The following is a 20,170-nucleotide window of genomic DNA, read 5'->3' on the forward strand; positions in this document are numbered from 1 at the left end:
AGAGCCTTCTCCATGTCTCCCACACAGGTGCAGGGTACCAAGGCTTTGGGTCATCCCCTGCTGCTTTTATCCCAGGCGACAAGCAGAGGGCTGGATGAAAAGTGGAGTAGCCGGTGCATGAACTGATACCCATGTGGGAAGCTGGTGCTTGTGGGTGGAGGAAAAGCCAATTGAAGCATCATGCCTGGCTCAAGATTCCATATTTTTATACTACTTAATTTCTTATCCCAAGCATACTATGCACCTGCAGTTGGGCAAAGGTTTGTGCATACATTTTCTTTTAAAGTATGACAATTGTCTTCAAACTTATGGCTGTTGCATGTTTCTTAAATTTAGTAATTAGCACAATTGTCAATAGCATCTGATATATCTCATGGCATGTATTTTTATCCAAATTGCATTAATATGTGGGAAAGATCTCAACTTTTCTCTTTATCTTGCTCTTTGACCATCACTCTGGTCCTTGTAGTCTCTAAAGCTTTGTCACTTTGATGAAGGCCTCTTCCTGCTTTGCTTTTCTTGAGACTTTGGTCCTGGAATGGAAAAAAAGAAAATGAAAGCAATAAATAATTCAGTATAAAAATGGAAAGATCTGGAAAACATATTCATCTGTGTGTTTTAGAGCAAGAGGGTCCTTTGCCCAACAACTTTGGTGAAAACCAGGAACTTTGCCTGCAGAGTTTGAATTGATCTTATCAGTAAGAGACCTGACTGGCAGGGTGGGAGCTGGGCAGACAGCTTTGGTAGTTTTTATTCCCAGTCTTGGATGCCATGGCCTTGGAATAAAGGTATTTTGGAAGAGGGGAGGGAAGCTCAGAGAAGTTGGCCAATTAAAAACATGATTTACTTCCATTTTATTTCTTCCTCTTGCACACTTTTATTCTTAGTGAAAGCCTGGTAGAATGAATCTCACAGGCAATGCAACTACTCTTTTGTCTGTGGCAGGGCCTCTAGTTGCATATCTGGAACCCCCTAAAGTAGCTATAGACCACAGATCTGCTCAGACTGGCAGTGCTCAGAACTTGCCAGTACTCAAGGGGCTGCGGTACAAGGGACTGGAGTTTAAAACTCTTAGGTTTGCATCTGTGCATGTGTGTGAAATACCCACAGGATTGTTTGTGTTACATTAGGGAACTGAGGGCAGAGGACACATATGTTTGTCTTTGTCACCACTCAACCTGCCTGTGAGAACTGACCCATGGAATCTAGAAAGCCTCAAGGGATGCTTGAGGTCACTGTGGGAAGGAATGGGTCTGTACATTAATCCTAAGTCAGCCCAGGACACAGTGCCCCTAATGGTGTTCGTTTCCTCATCACAGACATATGGCACACAACTCCCGCCAGGCCAGCTGGCGGGTTCACTCACTCATCTTCCAGGTCTTGGATGGAGTCAGGCAGAGGCTTGTTTCTGGTCTCAGGAAGGAACAGGACAGCAAGACCCGCAAGGATGGAGCAGGCTCCATAGATGATCCAGGGTGAAGGTGCATAATACACCATTAGGATCATGAAGAGGGGAGCCAGGGAAGACCCAAGACTTCCAGCAATGCCCGCAATTCCGGTAACTGTTGCCCTTGAAGTACAGACAGCAACACAAGAAATTGGTGAAAATCTATGCCTGGAACTTGTGAGTCACCGTTTTTTTATTAGTATTATTAATTGTGGGACACAACTAACATTGGTACATCTAGATGTATGGCAATTGACGACTTGTGCTTCTGACATGTATATTACTAGTCAGCACTTTTTTGTCATGCTCACAGTGTTTTAACACACTCTGTTGGGGCCAACACTCTGGCACATTGGCCTAAACCCCCATTTAGAATGCTGGAATTCCATAGCAGAGCACTGGTTCAAATCCTGGCTGTCCTACTTCCGACTCAGCTTCCTGCTAATGCACTCGGAAAGCAGCAGATGATGACCTAAGTCCTTGGACCCCTGCTGCCCATGTGGGACACCCAGAGGGAGTTCTAGCTTCTGTTTTTTTTGCCTGGGCCAGCCTTGGCCATATGGCCATTTGGTTTAACAACCAGTGCAAGGAAGATCTCTTTGTCTCTCTCCCCCTCTCTCTCTGACTGCCTTTCAAATAAAACAAATCTAAAAAGAAAAAAGACAGTTAATCATTTAAAAGTACTGTTGCTCACAAGGATGCATTTGGTTGAGATTACATGAGATGCTATCTTAGCGGCCTGGCAACAGTTAGCTTTCAGAAAGCTTTGATCATGATTATTTGTGTGTGGCTGTTATTATTTTTCTCATCACAACTGACTGTTTTGACAGCTGTCAAATCTTCTTGTTCTTCCTCGACCAGTGCCCATTAGTTGGAAAAAGCCTCTTCTGAGCCTGCCAGATCACCCATGGAGGTCTGTACCTGATGATGGTGGGGATGAGCTCATTTCCGTGGGAAAGACAACTGGTGAGAGCGGCAAAGGAAAATCCTGCTCCCAAAGTCGCCACAACTATACGCAGGATCTGTGTTTCTGCAGAGAAGACCAGGGGGACACAGGAAATGCGAGCTTGCCCACCAGGATAGATGGGAAACACCCTGCTAGGGGTACTTACAGCTGTCTGTCACACAGGGAACATCATGGCTATGTGTCACAGGAACATCACAGAGGAAGAAGCTTTGCAAAGGCTGATGAGCTGAGAAATGTGGCTCATCTCTTCCTGTTGGTTTGTTGCAAATAAAGGTTCCTGAAACATTGCATTTACTCTCCCTGCCTCTCTGGCATCAGCCAAAAGAGAGGGGAGGATAAGTCTAAGTGTTGACTTTTATTACGTGTGTGTGTGTGTGTGTGTGTGTGTGTGTGCGAGCGTGTGTGTGTCTGTAGTGTTTTCTCTGTGCTTCACACAAACCGTAGGACTGCATGAGGACAATTCCTGAAGACGTATGAATAGGCACGCACTTAAGGTCTAAAATCTGAGGAGCATCCACAACACTGCAGAAAATAATCATGAAAGGACAGACGTCCCATGCAATTGGATAATCTGGAAAGTAACTTGATCTAGAATAATATTTCAGAATTTAAGGGTTAGGACCACGGCAAAGAAAAAGTGTCAGGGTTTGGAAACATTGGTATGGGTTCAATTGTGAGGCAATGAACTGACCTTATTGGTCACATTCAGAAGGAGGGGTTTTATAAAACGCGTATTTAGGTAAAGTGCGGTGGCCACTTGTGCTCCTCCATACATCAAATGTGACCATTCAGAAAAATCGATTTTAGCAGTCTTCAGTGCTTCTATGTTGTTACTATTGTATACTATTTCTCTGCTTAAAGACCAAAAATTTTTATTTCCTTAAATCGAGATACTCCCCCTCCCCTAACCCCGTTCCTCCAAACCAGTGTTGTAGTTACAACTTAATACGAGACGGATATGTGGGCACACAGAGACCAGGGACTACATTGTCACTGGATCTAGAGCAACAAGGTAGAGCCTGGCAGAGGACACACACTCTCTTCCTCTAAGAAGGATGAACCAGGCATTAGTAGCACCCAATTTCTAGATCTTTCTTAATAGTGTTTTTCTTCAAGAAGACTCTTGATTTTATTTAACAGTAATGAAGACAATCACATATTTCAATTTTACTGACCTTTAACCCTTTCCCCAGCAACTTGGTGACAGATGCAGTACTAAAACCCAGACAGATACCAGGGAGCAGACTGTTTCTTTGAAACTTTAAGTAGTTGTGACAGGGGAAGGGATAGTGTGCTTTTTCCTTGCTTACCCCGTGTTCTGTGCTTACCTTGAGGTACAAAGATGAGGGCCAGAATGCAGATTCCCACCAGCACCATGAGAAGCAATTGAGTGATTCGACGGCCCAGATGATTCAGTAATAACAGCGCGACACAATTGGCTGGGAGGGTGACTACACCAAACAGAACCTGGAATAAGAACACGTTGCTCCCCAACTGCTGGAGGTGGAGGCTCAGGCCAAAGAGGTGCATGAACGTTGCAAATCTGTAGCGAATACAGAGAAAAGATGCATTAACAGGGTCAGCACTTACCTCCCACTGAGGAGAGTCCTATTGGCCAGGGCAGCCAGGAGTGGTGTTGAAATATAAAGGCATGTCTACTTTGTGGAATAGTTCCGTGCACATGATGATTTAAGACATTTCATTCAATAATTGCATGGTAATGGGTAACATCACTGTTGTTCAGGCTTTTTTTTTGAATGGGGGGGACGGTTTCGTAGGTGGGTGGGTGAGGATATTGTGGAGGAATCAATGATGGGACCTTGTAGAATTTTAGGTTATTTTTATATACCATGATTTGAGCTGCGATTGTATCTCAACATGTGTAAATATTCATTGGGCTGTATTGAGTGTTTGTGCACTTCACTGCTTGAATGAAAATGGAAACCAACACTGAAGAGACTCATGGCCAAAGTCTTGGCTATGAATGATACTCTTAGCGTCACTCTCTGATGAACAGCCTAGGTCAGTGATGGCGACACACCTCAGGGAATCCATCTTTTCATGCTTTCAACTTTCATCCTTCTTTCTATGTCCTCCACTTATTTTATCTTCAAACCTGTCCTCCCCACATACTGTGTCCTTTGAAATAAACAATTGGCTCACATCTCCAATGTTTTCATAAGCCCAGTACGAAGCCTACCTCACAAAGCATATTAAACAGATGCGTTTCCGCAGGATGGGCGAGTGGAACAAGTCACGTGTGGAAGGCTTCTTCTGCGTGACTTGCATCTCCTCCTTCACGGCGGAACTCAAGACCTTCAACATGAACAACAATCATGAGAGTTTTCAGGAGTTAAAGCATGGTGGTGCGCAATCTGATGGAGATGTGGATGGCTGCTGTTTGGTGGAAACCATTGACCTTAAATTGTAACTGCAGGTGTAGAAATTGCATGAAAGGGAAATTGGAAGCCTGAGGAGCCTCAGGGAAGTTTTGCAGCAAGGACATTTTATTCTGTTGACAAAAAGATTTGTGCAATGTCTCACGTGTAGTGTTTCGTCAGACTGGACCTTGAGCAACAAGCCCTTATCGCCCCAAGGAAGGACAATGTGGAGAAAAGAAGGAATTTTTTTTTCCAGGCAACGTTTCTGTGTCTTCCCAAAGCTCAGAGATCAAGTTTTGTCTAAGATATCGGAACCCCTGATTTGCCTTTTCATTTTCCTAAGAGTCTATACAGAAAGTAAAATATGTTTAAATGGTTTCTTAAGAAATGGTGTATCTAGGCAAATAAGCTATTATCTGTTAATGTGACAAAGCTAATTCTGGAAGTGGTCATGTTTCTACAGATTTTTCTACAATTCTGGTATAGAGGGCTCACCACGTGGCTCAGTGGGTTGGGCTGCTGCCTGTCAAGCTGACATCCTTATGTAAACAGTTTTGAGTTCCAGCTATTCTACCTCTGATCAAGATCTCTGCTGGCGCACTTAAGACAGCAGCAGTGGATGGCTCAAATCCTGGGGGCTCCAGCACAGGTGAAATCTGGATGGAGTTCCAGGCTCCTGGATTCACCTTGACCAAGCCCAGTCATTGTAAGCATTTGGGCAGTGAGCCAGCAGGTGGAGTATCTATTTATCTGTCTATTATCTACCTGTTTTCTATCCATCTATCTATCTATCTGTCTGTCTATCTATCTATCTATCTATCTTTGTCTCTCCCCATCTCTGAAACTCTCCCTGTCAAAAAAACTAATAAAATATTTATTCACTAATTTAACTTAAAATTTTTAAAAATTTATTTATTTGAAAGGCTGAATTAGAAAGATACATACAAACAGATACATGAGATATTCTCCCTGCTGGTTTACTGCCTGGATGGCTACAACCTCCTGGAATTGGGCTAAGCCCAACTGAAGGCAAGAGTCTAGAACTCCATGTGGTTTCAGGAGTCCAAAGATGTGGGCCATTTTCTGCTGCTTTTCCATTGGCATTAACAGGGAATTGGATTGCAAGTGAATCAAACAGATGAAGCAAATTTTAAAGAATTTAAAAATAAATTTTAAAGAAGAGGCTCGAGTGGATGCAGAGCATGAAAAATGAGGAGTAGGCAAAACGTAAGTAAGAATTTAATGAACAATTACATTTATGATGATGTAAAACTTTAAAGACTTGTCAGCTGAGTTTGGCTCTTTGCTGAATATGTCTCAGAAGGGAGATAATTTTTTGAGAGTGTTTAATTTTTTAAAGATTTATTTATTTGAAGCACAGAGTGATGGAGACACACACACACACACACACACACAGAGAGAGAGAGAGAGAGAGAGAGAGAGAGATTTTGTACATCTTGGTTCATTTCCAAAATTGCCACAGCAGCTTGGACTGGGAAAGGTTGAAGCCAGGAATCTGAACCCCAACCAAGTCTACCATGTGGGTGGAAGAAAGTCAAGTATTTGGACAATCTTCTTCTGCTTTGTCAGAAACCTGAGCACGCAGCTGGATCAGAAGTGGAGCAGTTGGGACTTGAACTGGCACCCTTATGGAATGCTCACAGTGACTTGTCCTGCTATGCTACAAATATGAGTCCTAGAAGCCTTTGGTTTTTGCATCATCCTAGTTTAAGAAGGTCATGGGATATTATGTTTCCAAGAAAGAAATGCCTAGAATTAGATCTGTGATCTTGATATAGTGTGACACACTCCATTTGGATTGAACTTGGAGTTAGACATTGACTCTGCCACTTGCCTGGTGTGTATTTGAGGAAGGCAATTGACTCTGTCTATGCTTCAATTTCATTGTCGTTAAAGTAAGAATAGCAAGCAGGAATAGAAGAATCAGAGTCTAGAAAAGGAGGTCAGAAAACAATAACAACAGCAACAAAATGCCTTTACTAATGCAGTTATCACATTGTTTCTAGCCCAACTCAGGCACTAACTGATTTTTCAGTAATTCAAAAGTAGTAATTGAACTGCCAGTCTACCTCCTCACCTGAAAAAAAGGCACCATCAAACCCATTGGAAAGGTCCACGATGAAAGCAATTCAGAGAAAGGAAAGGCCACCATAACTGAGCAATCTTAAACCACTGATAGGTCCTTTGATTGAAGTTACAGCCTCGGAAGCAAAGTGTTGGGTCTAGCCTTCATTAGCAATGAGTCGTGGTGGCGACTTTCATGTTAACAGGCTTTGTTACAGGTGGTGTTGTAAGAACTGACCCCCCAGAGGACGTTACATTTGGGCTGGAGGACAGCCTGCACTGCTGTTGAGACTGGGCTTCAGGCTATGCTGGCTCTGCATTTTTGAAAAATAAGTAGAAATGTGAGTATTTGGGAAGGGGCTGTCAGATCACTTTTGGGAACTTGAAGCATTTCTTACTTGGTGATTTTCTTACTCATAGAGTTTTCTGGATTCTTTAAAAAGAATTGGATGAAATTTTTCCTAAGTTCTCCATCATGTGTTATAAGAAACCAAATTTGTGCCAGTCATAATGCCACTCCACTCAAAGACAGGAACCAGCCTTGCCTCTCCAATCTTACCAATGTTGTTGTAGAGATAGAAACAGCTCATATGGGTGCTCGAGAGCCCTTGTTTAAACTTGTAGATAATTTGCAGGAACCCACTGACATCCTGTTAGTCTGAAATCCATTCTGGTGGAATCACATTGATTATGAAAATTGTAATTGTCACACTAAAATCTATAGAACATTGATGGAAAAAAATTGAAGAAGACATAAGTAAATGGAAAGATACCCTACCTTCATGGAATGGAAGAAATAATATTGCTAAAATGTCCGTAGTACCCAAAGTGATTTGAAGATTCACTGTGATATCTGTCAGAAAGTTGCTAATGTGCTTCACAGCAATGGAAAAAATAGATGGAGATAAATGAAATGGAAAAAAAACCCCGCAATTTGTATGGAACATCCAAAGATCCCAAATAATGAAACCTTTGGCAAAAATAAGAAGCCTGAAAATATCAGACTACCTGAATTAAAGATATTTTAACTAAAATAGCATGATACTGGAACAACAAAACCCCAGACATATAAGCCAACAGAAGAGACTAGAGAGGCCATGATTAGGTCCATGCATTTAGACAACTGATCTCTGACAAAAGTGTTACACACTGGGGACAGGGCAGATTCTTCAACGACGAATGAAGGTGTAAAGCCAACAAAGTTGGAAAAACTCAGTACCCACATGCAGAGGAGACCTTTGTCTTTCACCAGATAGCAAGATTACTACAAGAACTCCCAGAAAAAAACACTTGGAAATATTTCATGGCATTGGTATAGGCAAAAAAATGTTAGGGTAAGATTGCAAAAGCATGAATAACTGCATGGCTGGGTCTCCCAAGGGTTAACTCCACAGCTTAGCTTGTTTCTCAAGGGGTAACAGAATGGGCAATCTTGGCCTGATACATTTAGCCCCTGGCTTGACTGCAAGTTCCCTCTTCCCTGCTTCCCCCTTTTTAAAGATGCCCTGGGGGGAGCTTAGGAGTCGCTTCAGCAGTGGGAAAATACTGGGAGGAACTAGGCAGACTATAAAAGAGGCAGGCCAACTTTAAATAAATGGCATTCTCTTTACAAGAATGACCCACTGCGTGTTGTCTAGTGTTGTCTTGTGTTGTCTTTTTGTAACCCTAGTCCCTACGCTCGGCTCGGGGTATGCGACGACGTGGGTGTTGCAAAACCAGACACATGGAATTATGTCAAGCTAAAAAACCTTCTGTACAACAAAGGAGAATTACAGCAATAGTAAAGAGACAGCATGCAGAATGGGAGAAAATATTTTCAAAGCCTATATCTGACAAGGGGTTAATACATAAAACAGATGAAGAATCAAACCAATAGAAATCAATAGGTTACAGACCTGAGTAGATGCATTTCTCCAAAGAAGACATACAAGTGGTCAACAGCTTTATGAAAGAAAAATTCTTACCATCACTAAGTATCAGGGAAATTCAAGCCAAAGCTTCAGTGAAATATATCATCACCTGTTAGTTCAAATGGCTATCATCAAAAGGACAAAGACTAAGAAATGTTGGTAAGAATTTGGAGAAAAGGGAACCCTCACTATTTGTAGGATGTGGTTTAGTACAAACATTACAGAAAACACCAGGTTAGTTCCTTGAAGTGCATAGCACACAACCGCCATATTATCCTGCAATTTCACTACTGGATATTTATTTAAAGGACATAAAATCAGTACATTGAGAATTCTGTCTTCTTTTCCGTATTTGTGGCATCACTATTCACACTAACCAAGACACAAAATTAACCCAGTGTCTATCAAGGAATAAATAACTACAATGTGGAATACCTGTTGGTCTCGGACTATATTGGTCTGACTTCTGATTTTTGACTTTAGAGTATTCCGTACAAAGTGCACTTTCAAATTTTGTTCTTTTGTGAGGCTGGTGATGTGCCATATGATACTCTCTTGTAATGCAGGGTCACTGTGACGATTCAAAAGCTTCCTGTGAGACATGCAGTTGGGTAAATAACAATGACTACACCATTGTGTGCTATGCTACACTACTGCTTGCCAGGCCAAGTATATCAAGTGTATTTTCAATTCATGATGTGTTATTGTGATCCCTCAGAGTCAGTCATCCATCAGTACATGCTGAAATACTATTCACCCATTCCAAAGGATGAAATCTTGCAACTCTGGTACCATGGGTTGAAACTAGGGTACAACATGGTAAATAAAGACTAGATTCAAAACTACGGGTGCCTTATGATCTCATTCACGTGTAGAATTTGAAAAGATTGCTCTCGCAGGAGTACAGAGCATAATGGAGCCTGCCAGACTCCTGTGGCTGGGAGTGGGATTGTCAAAAGATACAAAGTAACAGATAACAAGAATTAAATTTCAACATATACATTACACAGCATGGTGACTGTAGCTGGTGATGACATACCCTATTCTTTAAAAAAATGTAAGGAGAATGATTAGTATGTGCTATCAATACAAAAAAGAAAACTGTGTATGCTCAGAAATTTCCTTGTTGGATTTAGTCATTCCTTAATTAAATGCCATGCTTCATGTGATAAAAATACAAATTACTTGTCAAGTAAGAAAAGTGATTAAAAAATAACAAAGGGTGAAATTCTGTTGGGAAGATTGAGTAAATTAAGTCAAAGTAGCAAAAGGGGGAACATCAGTAATTTGTATCTTCTGAGTAAAATGTCCACATTCCTTCTTTTCAGCAAAACATGTTGCATGTGTAGCTCCCATGCTACAGCTTCCCCAGTTCTCACGACCAGCTCCCTTCCTGCTCACCTCCAGGGTTAGGAAATCTCCAGAATTCTTCACTCCATTCCTGTGGGCAGCTGTTTGAAGTACCTTTAAGGCTTCCTTGGGCTTGTTGCTGATAATCAGCCACCGAGCAGATTCTAACACCCATCTGACCAAAGAAGATGACAGAAATGTCATCAACTTTCACTTGCTCGTTTGCACACAGCCTTTGTCCTGTGATGTTTTGCACTTTCAAAATAGCATCTATTGCTTGTTTCATTATGAAAGGAAATATTAGTTGACACTGTCTTGTATCATAACTGTAAAAGTAGGGTATGGTTCCCAACCCATTCCCCCAAGAACAAGTTCACTGCTGGGATCAGAGACTTGGGATCCTATTGGCTGCCTTCTCATTTAAATTCAAGTTCTCCATGGAGCTCACAGGGCTGGAGCAGGAGGGACTTCTGCTTACACAGATGTTTGCCAAGTTCCTTGTTAGGGCACAAGAAATAGATACGTGTAATAGACTCATTTCCTAAAATGAGGCCCCTTACTATTTTTGTACACTAAATATGTCATGCAGAATGGAATAACTCCTGCTTGTATATCCACCAATAAAATGTGGCTGTGTAAGCAAGCTAAATCTGCCTCATTTTCTCATGTACATAATGCAGATAAAATAGTGAACTACAATTTATTGATTTGCTATGAGATAAACATGTCACAGTGAATGCACCTGTGCAAGGGTACTCTCTTGTCAATCTGAACTTATTTCACTGTAGAAATATGTAACTATCTCTCTGAGGGTTATTCTTTACCCTCCATGAAAGTAACCTTGCTAGGGGGTGGAACATAATTACCCTTCCAGAGCTAATTAAAGAGAGGAAAGAAAGATAAGAACAAGTCACGCAAACCATCCATATGAGTAAGAGTATGTTACTTAGAGAGAGACCCACCCACTGGCTCACTCTCAAAATTTGCACTACTTTTTTGGTTGTAGCCAAAGTCAGGGACTTGGAATTCAGTCCAGGTCTCCCATATGGGTTGCAGGTATCTAGCTACGAGTGATCACTGTTGCTTCCCAGAGAACGTATTAACAGGAACCTGAAATAAGGAACTGGAGCTGGTAACTGAACTGAACCCAGAGCCTCAGACATGGAATATAGGCATTTTAATGGCTAGGCTGAGTGTTCACCTCCGCCATGCTACTTCAGTTGCACAGAGCACTGTACACTCAAGTGAGGACTAAGGTTGGATGGAATTCCACTGTCTTAATTTTAGGTACATTTTCAGTTCATGGTCCCATAAGACAAAGGTAAAAATGAAGTTCATACCTTGAAATTATAGACAGCAAAAATAATGGCACGGACATCACTAACTGGAGGGTACACCAGTTTCGGATAGCAAAAGCCAAGCCTCCCAGTATCATCTGTCCAATACTACAAGCAGACACGACCAAGATCATTCCCAAGGCTTGGTATCGGGGTACTGTCCATTCCATGACTGAAAGAAAACACAGGCTGGATTTTGGTTTCACACAAAGATGGACTGTCACACTCAAGGCTTGAAAAATGTCCAGGATTCAACTTGTTGACTTACTGAGCATGGAATTATTTGATAGGACCCCAAGAGTAGCCATCCCAGACAAGAAGCGTAGTATGCAGTAAACAAAGAAGGCGGGTGCAAAGGCTGCACAGGTGTCAGCCACGGCGATTTGGAACAAACACCAGGTGAGTATTAATTTCCTCCCATATCTGAAACAAAGGCCACATTTTATTATAAAACAGTAACAACTTCTGTGAAAATTGGCAAAAATAAGGCACTTTGAAAACACACAAGAAAATCAACCAACCAGCATTTTTTAAAAACAACTTTCCCTGTTTGAAAATGGAGACCCCATGGATCTAAGATTCTCTTCTGATTTGTTACCAGTTGACATCATTTTTCTTTTAAAGAGTTTTTTTTTTAAATTGGAAAGGCTGATTTACAGACAGAAGGAGAGACAGAGAGGAAGATCTCTGGTTTACTCCCTAAGTGGCTGCAATGGCCCGAGCTGAGCCGATCCAAAGCTAGGAACCAAGAGCTTTTTCTGGGGTTCTCACCTGGATGCAGGGTCCCAAAGACCTGTACTATACTCTACTGCTTTCCCAGGCCACAAGCAGGGAGCTAGATGGGAACCAGAGGAGTCGAGACATGAACTAGCACCACTAGGCCAGCACTCCAGACCAGAGTTGACACATTTTTTTTTTTAAATGTGCTGATTTGTTTGAAAGGTAGAGTTGCAGAGAGGCAGATTGAGAGATAAAAGGAGAGTGAGAGAGATTGTCCATCCACTGTTTCACTGCCCAAATGGACACAACAGCTGGAAGTGGGCCCAGATTAAGCCAGGGGCCTGGAACTCCATCTATGTCTTCCACACGAGTGGCAGGGGTCCAAGTACGTGAGTCATCCTCCACTGTCTTTTCAGGCACATTAACAGGGAAATGGACACAAGTGGAAGAGCCCGAACTTGAACCTGAGTCCATATGAGATGCTGGCATGGCAGGTAGAGGCCCAACCATTATGCCATGCAGTCAATTTTAACTAGGTAATGTGGGCTGCCACATTAGAAAGGTTAACAGATCGTGCATATCCCATGTATGAAAACAAGCATTTAGCATAGCAGAATTTATTTTATGTACATGCTGCAAGATATAGTCATTGAGACTGGGGATTCTACATTTGCATAGCTCATGGCTAATGTGACGTAAATGAAATGGGTTGGAACAGTGCTGGTGGGCTCTCTGAGTGCCCCTCCTCTGCTGAGTGTGAGTTTGTTGGCCGTGGGCAGTGGTCTGCTTCTAGCACAGCATGCTGTAAAATCAAAACTCAGACAGCAGAATGTATGGGAATCTTGCGGGGGTGGGGTGGGGTGGAAATGAACTAGGTAAAATGGAAAATGAGAAATACACAAGGAATATACTTTAAAAAGAGAGAAAAGTAATTTTTATTTTTCATGGATTTCTGGGAAAGGAAATCCTTCTGATACCTTGGACAAAACTTCTAGTACTTATTTTATATTACCTGCTATAGAAAGTTGAAATTGGGGCTGATGAATTGTTTTGATCAGTTTCCCAGATCCCAACTTTGCCCTACTTACACTCTGCCACTGGGGGCTCTGGAGGATAAACCAGTGCTTGAGAGGTCTTTGTCAGTCTGCGTTTATCCCTCTTTCTGTCTCTTTGGCTTTTAAATAAAATAAATAAATAATACTGTAAGAAAATTCACTAAGTTTATAACATATAACTCAAAATGAGTTATAAAAACAAAGATCCAAATTTGAGCATAGCTCAGTGAATGGAAAGTAAATGAAAGGATGCAGAAGGAATATAGACTAGGTTACCCCAAGATGGAATTGGACTTAAGATAAGTGGATTGAGATAAGAAAGAACACATGTTAAAAATGCTAAAACTATATGTATATAAATATATCTCCAAATAAATACATGTATAGGAATATCACATGGTACTCCATAAATAAGCATAGTTTTTATATCAGTCAAAAATAACAACATAAAAGTGATTAAAAGGTGAGACCACCGGCATTGTGGCACAGTGAGCTAGGCTGCCACCCTCAATGCTGCTGTCCCATAGGGGCACTGGTTTGAGTTATGACTCCATCCAGATTCCCCACAGGGGTGGCAGAAGCCTAAATATTTGTGCCATCTTTCACTGTTTACCTAGGCACATTAGCAGGGAGCTAGATAGGAAGTGGAGCAATTGGGACTCAAACCGGTTAACATGGATGTTAACTCCTGACCTGTAGTTCTCTTTCCTTTCTTATGGCTTTCCTTATAACAGAGCCACACAGGTCTGATTACTGAGGTTTTGTTGGAAATTTGAAACTAATTAGCCTGAGTCCACCCTCTATGACCTTCCATCTCTACCTTGTTCTGTCACATACTCTAATGGTTGTCATTAGGTTAATTACCTTATGGTTGAAAAGATTACCTTTAAAAAGCTCTTTAGACAAAAACAAAAATCAAAATTATTGCCATAACTTCCCAATACATCACCAATGATATCTTGAAATGTACTTAATAGGTTTTGTAGGGATGCCTACATGTCATACTGGGCAGCTGAGACATGAAGCCCATTCTCTGGATACCACAGGCACTTAGTGTGCTGTGTCCAGGAGACACCAAATGTGGCAGCTCTATGCACAACTGGCCATCCTGCTTTCCTGATTGGTGTCTTCAAGAAGCTGAATTCAAAGAGGTGCAACCTCTCTTTCTGTTACCACAATTGACTCTTGACTGTCTAAATCACGTGTTGTGGTACCTGTACCTTCTTCTTCCTTTTTTTAGATTTATTTATTTTTATTGAAAAGTCAGATATACAGAGAGAAGAGACAGAAAGAAAAAGCTTCCATCTGTTGATTCACTCGCCAAATGGCTGCAATGGCCAGAGCTGAGCTGATCTGAATCCAGGAACCAGGAGCTTTTTCCTGATCTCCCATGTGGGTGCAGGGTCCCCAGGCTTTGGACCATCCTCCACTGCTTTTCTCGGCTGCAGGCAGGGAGCTGGATGGAAATTGGAGGGGCCAGGACGTGAATGGGTGCCCAAGTGGGATCCTGGTACTTGTAAAGGGAGGATTAACCAATTGAGCCATTGTGCTGGGCCCCATGATATCATCTTTATATGCCCTCTCCTAAGATCTCTTTGTGTATTAAGATGATGTCACTTTGTGTTCTGCATTGCACACAGCTCTCAAATGCTGAAAAGTAGTCCTTAGCTCACTGGCTGCAACTTTCCATTTGTGTTTGGAGATCTGGGAGGGGGGCAAACTGCTTCCAGGACAGGGTCATTAGTAATGTGCATTTTGTAGTGCACTAATGGCCCAAAGGCTAATAATACACTCATTTAAGAAAGAGAGTGGTGAACCGGTCATACTCACTTGTCTGTTAAATGGCCGAAAATGATGCTTCCCACAACCATCCCGGACATGAAGAGGAATCTAGTCACTGAGTTCAGTGGCTGAGAGTCACACACCAGGTCCCACTGCAAGAGGAGGAAGCCGGAGGGCAGAGAGCTCAGGGTAATTTCATCAAAACTGGTTCAACCAGGCTTAAACTGTTCCATCTGCATCTACCCTCTGCCCCAGCTTCCTCTTCCAGCTTTACATGACTTTCATTTTCCAGTCCGCGCGTAAACACAGCTTTCTCCTGGAAGCCTCCCCTGGAAGTTTTTATTAATGTTGCATTTTATCCCATACTATGTGGTTCTCAATCTTGGCCACCCAGTGCAATCATTAAGGATCTTAAAAATCTTAGAGATGCCTGCTGCAGGCTTGGCATAGGAATTTTTAAAATTTTCAAGTGAGTCTCCTAGATCATAGGCTATCAGAGATTGCCCATGACTATCTGCATATTTAAGCAGTTAGACAAATAAGTTTAAGTAACTACTTAAAATGTTCAAGCTAAATATTTAAATACTTAAGTGAGTTACTCACTTAAACTGATTTTTTTCCCCAAATAAACTGCTTTTGCAGTAGGGTTTTGAACTCATCAGACTTTGACTTGTGTCACCTCCTGACATTTAGCAAAGAAGCAGTTTGCATTTGCTGCACAAACCAAGACCTGGCAGCACATTCATGACGTGCAAATTCTAAACACCCTCCCGAGGAAAAAGCAAGGCGTCTTACCTCTGTCACTGTGGTGGAGACGAAGGTGCTGCGGTCATACACCCAGCCGTCCACGCAAGGTTCCGTGTCTGGCTCTGGCTCGCGTGTGTTTGAGAAAGTCCCATTGTGCTGCAGGAGCTGCCACTGGGGCTGGGTGAAGCGACGGCACTTGTCTGGCTTCAGGTTTGAGTCCAGTGGGATGGAGACTCTCAGGAGGGCGTCCTGGCTGAGGATCCCAGTGCCATTGCCAGAGATCGTGGTCTGATTGTCCAGGAGGGGGACCCAGCAGCGGTGCCCAGGAACAGCTGCAGTGAAGTTCTCCAGGAGAATATGAGGATACACTGTGACATTGCAGATCATGAGAAAAATCATCTGAAGGATCTGACACCTCCCCCAGCTGCCAATTTGATCCAAAAGGTCCTGAAAAGCCATTGGGCATTGAATGCTTGTTCACAATCAGAGGCCAGCGAATGTGGTTAGGTAAGTTCAGAGAGGACAGATGCTTCCGGTCAGTGAGTCACACGACAGGTGTGGACCCTGATCACTTTCTCCTATACGGGGCCGGATTTGCCTGGGCAGCAGGGTCATAGCACTAGTTTCCTTCGTCATTTTCAAGTCAGGCAGGTAGGTAGCTGTTTTCTTTCAAGCCACAGAGAGAGATTTTTTTTTTTTCTGAGATGGTGTTTGCAATGGAATCTGTTAAAAATCTACTTTCTTGACATCCTGTCCTCAGCAATGCCCTGTGGTCCTTGGACATTGGTCCGTGCATTCTTTGTAAATAAACCCACTGCGTGGTACGCAGGCCCTTTCAGAAATGGGATCTGTGAGACTCCGGAGGGAAGTGTTTGTTTTGACCCATGGAAAGAAGTGAAAATCAGGCATTTGTTTGTTTAGTGTTGGCGTTTTAGAAGAGAATTGATGGAAAGAATTCTGGGCTAAATGAGTGCAAATGGAGTATGATGCAATCCTTTTCTCCTGCTACTTGATTTTCTGCTCAGGTTAAAGTGTACTGATTCACCCTGAAAATGAGTGACTCAAGGGTGGGGGTGGAGAGTGGTGAGGGGTTTAGGACACACTGGTGTAACTCCTAGCTAACTTACAGTAGGCCTATTAATTCATTCCAGTTGTACTTATAAGCACCTTCCTTGGCTAACTCTAGTGCCACAGCAACTAATCTATTGATTATATTTGGATATTGGCATAGACATCTTACAGCAGGTGGCACAAGGTGTCACTGAAGAATTGGAGAGAGGATCTGGGAAAATATATCACCTTGGTTAGCTTTAAAATTTCCATCCGAATTTATTTTTTTCCAGGGTTTTTTGAGATACAGTTCATTTATCACGGAATTCGCCCTTTCCACATGTACTAGTTGGTGAGCTGTAGTCATTCCCAGGGTTGTGCAATCATTGTGTCCTCCCCACAGAGAGCCTTTTCACCACTGCAAGAGAATTCTGCATCCTCCCTCAGTTATTTTCCACTTTCTGCCCCAGATATAGTCCATCAAAACACCTGTCTTCTTTCTGTATTGATGGATTCACATGCTTTTAAATCTACCCAGCCATTAAAAACAATGACAGTCTATCATTTGCAATGAAAGGGTCCCAACTTGAGACCATTATGCTCAATGAATCAATTCAATCCCCAAAGGACACCTAACATATGTTCCCTCTGATATAGGCAACCTTCATGCAAAATACGGGGTCAATAGCCCTTTCAATACTCTTTTTGTTACGTCTCAGGGGGTTTGATAGTTTTGTTTTTATTTTCATTGATTCAAAAAAAGTTTCTGCTTTTCTTATTAATTTCCTCCCTGACTCATAGGTCAAACAATCACCTTTTTTTTTTTTTTGCTTTAGGAAGGTCTTTGGTTATTCAGTAGCATGTTATTTAACTTCATGTTATAAATTTTCTATTTTTCTCTCTGTTGTCGATTTTGTTTATGGCTTTAAAAAATCCTTAAAATCTTTTTTTTAAGATAGGTATGGATGCTATTTTTTCCCTCTTTGTGTAAAGTGAGCGATGAAGCACTTACTTGGCCTCTGGTACCTGGGTCTTTCACGCATTGCACTGTCAAAGCTGACCATGTTCCAGAACACACAGCTCTTCACTCTTCCTGACTGAAGAACTGTGAGCAAACAGCACTACATTCCTGTTTGTCCATTGGCAGAAATTTGAGTTGATGCCAATTTTGATTATTGTGAATTTAAAAAAAACCTGAAGATCTGAAAAATTGTCTTATAATTCAAAAGCCCAATGATTCACTCATTTTTATTTCTAAGAGTTTTGCATTTAGTATAATTCATTTTTGCTTATAGTGTAATAAGCAGGGCTAAATCAGTTCTTTTTATCTGGAAATCCAATTGCCTCAGCACTCTTTCAGCAAGATTGTTCAGCAAGATTGTTCCTGTGTCCTTTACTGAAGAATAATTTTAAAATGCTGTTACGGTGTGTGACATGCATATATAGACGTTATGAACCCAGTGTGATAGCTCAATGGCTAAATCCTCCCCTTGCAAGTTCTAGGATTACCTATGCGTACTGGTTTGTGTCCTGGTCACCCCACTTTCAATTCAGCTGCCTGCTTATAGCCTGGGAAAGCAGTAGAGGATGGACTAAAGCCTGAGGACCCTGCACCTGCATGGGAGACCTGGAGGAGGCTCCTGGCTCCTGGCTTCAGATCGGCTTAGCTCTGGCCATTGAGGCCACATGGCAAGTGAACCCCATGTGGATGCAAGCTCTTTTTCTATGTCTCTTCTTCTTTCTGTATATATGCCTTTCCAATAAATACAAAGATACTTTCCTAGAATTTGAAATTGATTAATATGACTCAATCCTGTATGGTATTCCCTCTCAAGGATGTTTTGTCTATGAATTTCTATATTAATCCTGAAGATAGATCGCTAATTTCTTCAAAAATGTCCCCAAGGGATTTGAGGGAGATAGTATTGAGCCTTAAGAAAATGCTATGTATCGTTTTCGTAACAACATTAAACTTTCTGAAAGATATTGAGATATTTCTTTAGTTAATTAGATACTCTGATTTTTTTTCCCCCACAACATTTTTGAGATGTTTATCACAGAATTCTGGTGTCTCTCTCAGTAAATTTTCCCACAATGTTTTACTTTTTCTGATACTATTGCAAATGTTATTTAATTTGTGCTATTTTTCTGTTTGCCTATTGCTGGCATATATTAAGCAGTAAATTTTTAAAGCTATCTGGAATCCTTAAACATTGATGAATGCATTTATGAATTTTGATAGATTTTAGTGGATTCTTCAGGACTTTGACACCTAACATGATAGGGATGCTATAACAGAACGCCACATGTGGGGTCTTCGAGACAGCACAAGCCTTTACTCACAGTCTCGGATGTTAGTAGCCCAAGAGCAAGGTGTTGGCAGGTTTGTGTTCGTCATGGCTTTGATTGTTGATCTGCACATTGTTATCTTGCTGTTTCCACATTGCTGTGTAGCTTTCTTAATTTTTTTCCAAGTGTTTATGCTTTTCTTTTAAAAAAAAGATTTATTTATTTAGTTGAAAATCAGAGTTACAGAGAGAGAAGCAGAGACAGAGAGGGAGAAAATTGTCACCTCTGAGTTCAGTTCCCAAATTGTTGTGTTTGCCAGAGCTGAGCTAAGCCAAATTCAGGAGCGTGGAATTCTACCTGTCTCCCACGTGGCTGGTCTGGGCTCAGCGCTTGGGTCATCTTCCTTTGTTTTTTCCAGGCACGTTAGGAAGGAGCTGAATTGGAAGTGGGACAGCTGGGATTTGAACTGCACTTGTACAGGGTGCATGTGTCACAGGTGGGACAGTGACAGCTCCTGCATTCTGCTTTTCTCATGGGACACATTGGCTTGGGTGCAAACCTACCTTACAGGCCTTTATTTAACTCAATAACCTTTCTAAGGATGCGAAATATCTCATCTACGTGGATCTGCGTAGCTTCTGTCCTTCTGAATTGGTATATTTTTGGGGGGAAGTATAATTTAGCCTCATCTTAGTTTTATCAGTTTTTCCTTTCCTTGAAAAGGCTGTGTAATATTCCATTGCGTGTTCATACATCACACCCATGGACATTTAGGCTTCTTCCTAAAGATGAAAAAGAAAGTATGAAATCCTGACATTTGCAGCAAAAATACATGGGATTGGAGAGCAATAGGTTAAATAAAATAAGTCAGACTCAGACAGAAAAACACTGTGTTTCACCGTATCTGTGGAACTTGATATAGAGTGTAAAAACTGTGTGGCTGTCACATCATTTGGTATAAAGTTACAATATCACTTCACTGAGTCATATCGTAGAAATAGCAACAGCCCCTCCTTTCCCCATGTTGTGATCTTTGTCATGAATCCCTCA

The 20,170-nt window shown here is 41.7% G+C and overlaps 1 protein-coding gene across 1 annotated transcript; it reads right to left on the reverse strand.

Moving 5' to 3' along the window:
* Positions 1-413: 413 nt before the first annotated feature.
* Positions 414-16,398, reverse strand: LOC101524912 (organic anion transporter 7). The gene is made up of 10 exons (XM_004596746.3): positions 15,830-16,398; positions 15,083-15,186; positions 11,746-11,900; positions 11,481-11,649; positions 10,192-10,315; positions 4,615-4,730; positions 3,743-3,957; positions 2,369-2,477; positions 1,367-1,570; positions 414-533 (listed from the first exon to the last, which is right to left on the reverse strand). Exons 1-10 carry the CDS (start codon positions 16,238-16,240, stop codon positions 473-475), a joined length of 1,668 nt encoding a protein of 555 aa, XP_004596803.2. The 5' UTR covers positions 16,241-16,398; the 3' UTR covers positions 414-472.
* Positions 16,399-20,170: the final 3,772 nt, after the last annotated feature.

Source organism: Ochotona princeps, chromosome 4 (genome assembly GCF_030435755.1).
Source record: "Ochotona princeps isolate mOchPri1 chromosome 4, mOchPri1.hap1, whole genome shotgun sequence".
In the NCBI taxonomy this organism is placed as follows: domain Eukaryota; kingdom Metazoa; phylum Chordata; class Mammalia; order Lagomorpha; family Ochotonidae; genus Ochotona; species Ochotona princeps.

Bases quoted from the DNA above. Each gene is read 5' to 3' on its own strand.
- LOC101524912 (XM_004596746.3), bottom strand. From the start codon at position 16,240: ATGGCTTTTCAGGACCTTTTGGATCAAATTGGCAGCTGGGGGAGGTGT. The intron at 10,316-11,480 runs GTATGAACTTCA...TTCTTTGGTCAG, and splicing joins TTGCTGTCTATAATTTCAAG to ATGGGTGTTAGAATCTGCTC. The intron at 1,571-2,368 runs GTACAGACCTCC...CTGTACTTCAAG, and splicing joins CTCATCCCCACCATCATCAG to GGCAACAGTTACCGGAATTG.